This window comes from Diospyros lotus, chromosome 9 (assembly GCF_014633365.1).
Source record: "Diospyros lotus cultivar Yz01 chromosome 9, ASM1463336v1, whole genome shotgun sequence".
Taxonomy (NCBI): Eukaryota; Viridiplantae; Streptophyta; class Magnoliopsida; order Ericales; family Ebenaceae; genus Diospyros; species Diospyros lotus.
This window is the reverse complement of record NC_068346.1, coordinates 16,107,077-16,111,510: the sequence shown is the minus strand read 5'-3', so window position 1 is coordinate 16,111,510 and position 4,434 is coordinate 16,107,077. Positions and strand designations below refer to the sequence as shown.

The 4,434-nt window shown below is 38.7% G+C and overlaps 1 protein-coding gene across 1 annotated transcript; it reads right to left on the bottom strand.

Moving 5' to 3' along the window:
* Window positions 1–332: 332 nt before the first annotated feature.
* Window positions 333–3,511, bottom strand: LOC127809863 (uncharacterized). Its single transcript, XM_052349006.1, has 4 exons — window positions 2,944–3,511; window positions 2,267–2,419; window positions 1,956–2,161; window positions 333–755 (listed from the first exon to the last, which is right to left on the bottom strand). Exons 1-4 carry the CDS (start codon window positions 3,418–3,420, stop codon window positions 548–550), a joined length of 1,044 nt encoding a protein of 347 aa, XP_052204966.1. The 5' UTR covers window positions 3,421–3,511; the 3' UTR covers window positions 333–547.
* Between the last annotated feature and the right edge of the window lie 923 nt (window positions 3,512–4,434).

The following is a 4,434-nucleotide window of genomic DNA, read 5'->3' as shown; positions in this document are numbered from 1 at the left end:
TTACTGTATTGGGCTGTAATGCATGCCGTGTGGGGTAACTGAGATCAAACTTTACCATCCATCAGTTTTTATCAACTTCGTATGTTTCTTGGACATGGACTAGAAAAGAAAGAAAAACTGAGGTTGGAGATAATAATAAAAGCACTCAGTAAAATGAATCATAACAAGGTAAACCTTGAATTGCATTCCTAATTTCTTTTTAATACCTTTCATTGTACGTAGTTCGTTCCATGCTCATCAAACAATGAAATCCAAAAATGATCTAAAGAAAAGTTGCAAACATGGCCAATGGATGTGCATAGCCTAACTATTGTAGAGCACAAGCAACCACAAGAAGCTTAAGGTGTATAGATTTCTTAAACATAAAAAACAACAGCACTTTCAAGAAATAATCACATAATTTCTTTCGTTTCTAATGCAATATATTTCACAGGAACATGAGCATAAAATGACATTTATAATACATGAGAACCTGGGCTGAAGAATAACTGCACCTTGCAATTAAGGAGCAAGCTAACAGATCAACGTTTTTACATATCCATATGCTTCATCTTTGAAGAAAGAGTGCAGCTCCCACCAAACCCAGCCATACCGTTAAAGCCACCCAGAAAGCTCGGTTCTTCTCCAAACCAGTCGGAGGTCGCCATACGAATAAGTCAGCTAAATAATCTCTTCTTGATGGAAGTTGACTTGTTGTCGACCTGAATCTCCTTTCATCTTTGTCCTTGTATTTGTCACTCCAGGTTGCTGCATAGCTGCAACACAAATCAATTCATATTATTCTGGCGGATTCCTAAAACATCTAAAATTCACAAAACACAATGTGAGAAATAAAAAATAAGAAACCAAGAGTATTTATAACTATTGTTCATTACAAAACAAGAGTATAAAAACCTATGCTTAATGTTCATTACAAAACACAATGCTAGCAAGAGTATTTATAACTAATTCTCAGATGCAATTGAGATGAAGGAATGGGGCAATAAGTTCTAGACAGTATGAAAATAGCAGACACCAATTTCTAGTGGACGTATCACAAAATGATGTTAAAAAACAATTGAAGGTCCCTCTTAAAGGACAATGTACCAGCAGCAATTTGAGAAATCTTCTGGTTTTACAGCAAGGGGACCATCATGCGGCTGCAGATGGAACTCCGGACAATAACACCCGGAGGAGGGACCATGCCTCTTCACGGAACAGAAGAACTGATCTCCATGTAAACTAATTCAATGCATCGGGTTAGCGGCCAAGCTACGTCTCCCCTGCCCCCCCTAACGGTTGCAGTCATTGCTTCACATTCCCAATCATATACCAAGGCACTTTTAAGGTCTTTTGAGATAATTATTTCCCAATCCAATTCAGTCCTTCGTACAATAAATTTTATATTATATAATATACAATAGATTTTATGAATATATTATGCATTAAAAATAAATTATATATATATAATAGTTAATCGGTTCCTAATAATTAGATTGGAACTCCAGTCTTACATGGATCTGAAGATGGACCCCGCCTACTGAGCAATCAGATTGGACATCGATTCCAGAGTTAGGTCGGGATCCAGCAGTTTCAACTTATGGCATATATATTCTGCCTTGAATATTAGATTCAATTTTGGTATCTTCTGATGCCTCGTGGTCTCAAGTGGGGACACAGCTCTATTAAGGGACCAAACTATAATCACGTTATCAAGGACAAACAAGAACTTGCATTTTCTTCATCACAATGCTAAACTAGCTCATTTTGGATATATACATTTATCACCAATGGGCAGATTTTGTCAAACTAGCTGATAATAATCCCAGTTTGTTATGAGGAAATACTGAAAAAGGCAAAGCTTGGATGTCTAAATCGCTGTTCTTTAAAAATGTGAAATATCCACAAATTAACTATGGCAGCAAAGAGATTTCAATAATAAATGAAAAGGGAAATTAAGTAAAATCCCAACTCACCTATCATAACTAGAACCAATCAGTGGTATGGTTACCATCTCTTCTTGGGATATCTTAAGCTTAGGTGCTTGCAATATATAGCGAAGCTCCGCAGCTTGGCGCCGGATGCTGACGCTGGGATGCTTCTTCTCTAATTGCTGATATAATGCAATGCAATCTGCATGGCGGTTGTTAGCCTCGTAAGCCATAGCAAGCCATATTTGTATCTGAATAGCCAAGCCCATTGCTTCAGATTAGTCTTCGATCAAACAAATGCAAACATGACAACCATATCAACAGAATGACTCAATATCAAACCCAGTAAAACCCACCTCACCCCCAAACAGAGTTGACCTGGGAATGATTGTTAGAGCACCTTCCAGGAACTCAATAGCACGTCCATACATACCCTTCCCGTAAGCCTTCTGACCCAATTCAAACATCAACTGAGCCATCTTTCTCCGCTCTGCTTGTTCCTTCGCCACCTGTTTTACCATACCAAAACAATAAAATCTTCAGCTTCACTACTAGTGGCATTCTAAGGCAATAGCAAATTAAGAATTACCAAACTTTTCAACACAAATAACAACCCTGTCACCAATTTAGCCACCAATCCTTCAGAGTTTCTAACAGCAATTCATTTCTGAAGTTGAGGAGAATTAGGCAACACGTATAGTTCTCCTGCTACAACTACATTCATGACAATCTTATTCACAGCAAAACTAGCTTCCGTTGTCCTAGGATAGAACAAAGAAAACAACTAAGAAGCTATCCATTGATTCCATTCCTCTGTTTGGCCGCTGGGAAAAACAACAAGAGAATAAACAAAGTCACGCAAGCTTCAAATTGTCTTTTTCCCGTCTTGCTCCATTTCCTAGCAACTAAACATGGCATAAAAAGGAACACCCTTTCCCTGTTCTGCAATATTTCCACGCAGCATTTCCCTTTCACAGTTTTCGATTACAAATACAGCCATTAAAATAACGAAAACTTGAAAAAACAAACGAACCTTTTCGAGCTCCTTTCGAACTCTCGTCCTCTTCTCTTCTTCCGTCTCTTCCGGTGCCTGGCCTTCATCGTCCTCAACTCGACTCTGCAACTCCTCGGCCTTCCGCTCCAACTCCCTCATCTCTTCAATCTCCTTCACTCTCCTCCTCATTTCCTTCTCCCAATCAAACTCCTCCTCTTCGTCCTCGTATCCATTGCCGTTGCCGTTGCTGTCATCGTCGCTCAGCCCCGCGAAATCCATCGAATTCACCTTCGAATTAGCCTTCCCTCGCTCGCCGACTCTCTGGTTCCGGATCTCCTTCTCCGATTCGAAGCCGTTGGCCGCCACCACCGACATGTGGCGATGCGGCTGCGGCTCTTTCTTGAACAGGCTCAATACGATGTCGGCCGGTACCGGCCGGATCTTGCGATCAGGGACTGGACTCCGGGGCGAGTTCACGTCTAGTAACAGCGCTATGTTGCCCAGCACGACTGCCATCTCGCCGGCGTCTACGTTGATAGATAGACAGAGCAACAGATACAGAGAGAGAAGAGAGAGAGAGAGTGAGACGTAGAAGCCAGAAGCAGGGAAGATATTTTGCTGACTGAGAAGTTGAAAGACCAGAAAGGCCAGATTATTTTCGATAATATGCGTGGAGGGGGTGGAATAAGGGCATTTGGTTAGGGGTAAATATGTCCATAAGGATGTGAACGTGGCACTGTAGATTCCAGTGAGTCAGTGGCATGGTATTGGGTCGAGTTTTCTAACGGCGGCCGAAATGACGACGAGTCATCACTGGGCCAATCTGTCAATTCCTAATTTTTTAAGAAAAGTTGTGATTTTTTGACTTATTTTTGTAAATTACAGTTGACACCACAAAAATTAACTGAATTAGAGATGATCCCCATGACATCTCAAAAATTACAGTAAGTACGGGCAAATCTCATGTCACTTTGTCTCTGCCAGTATTGTACCACTGTTAAAATTTTAAATTTTCCTAAAATACTCTCAACTCTCTCACTCCCCACTTGTTTCTTATTTGATATATGAAACCAAAATATCGACAAATACACGTACTTTTTTTATTTTAAAAATAATAGACCAAAATTAAAATTTTACCTTACTTTTTAGCACATGTTTTAAGCAACAGTTACTACTTAAAAAATGTAATGTGTAATTAGGCAAAATTTTAAGATAACCAATTGTAATATATTTTTTAAAAAATAATATATCAAAAGTAATCGTCCCAAATTATTCTTCTTCTTTTATTTTTTCAGTTCTTTCTCCTATTTTTCAGCTTCATAGTTGGTTTACCAATAACTCCTTTCATAATCTTAAATTAGATTGAGACTTTTTATTGAAAAATGTTATTGATACATCATTATATACACCTTAAACTATACAATGATATTAAAATATTTAAAATATCCCTCATTAAAGGTGATGAGACGCAAAGATGTAGTGAGGCACGTGGGATATTTTTATTATTTGAATACATTATGTAACTCAAGG

Bases quoted from the DNA above. Each gene is read 5' to 3' on its own strand.
- LOC127809863 (XM_052349006.1), bottom strand. From the start codon at position 3,420: ATGGCAGTCGTGCTGGGCAACATAGCGCTGTTACTAGACGTGAACTCG. The intron at 2,420-2,943 runs GTTCGTTTGTTT...ATGGTAAAACAG, and splicing joins TTCGAAAGGAGCTCGAAAAG to GTGGCGAAGGAACAAGCAGA. The intron at 2,162-2,266 runs GTGGGTTTTACT...TTGGCTATTCAG, and splicing joins CAACTCTGTTTGGGGGTGAG to ATACAAATATGGCTTGCTAT.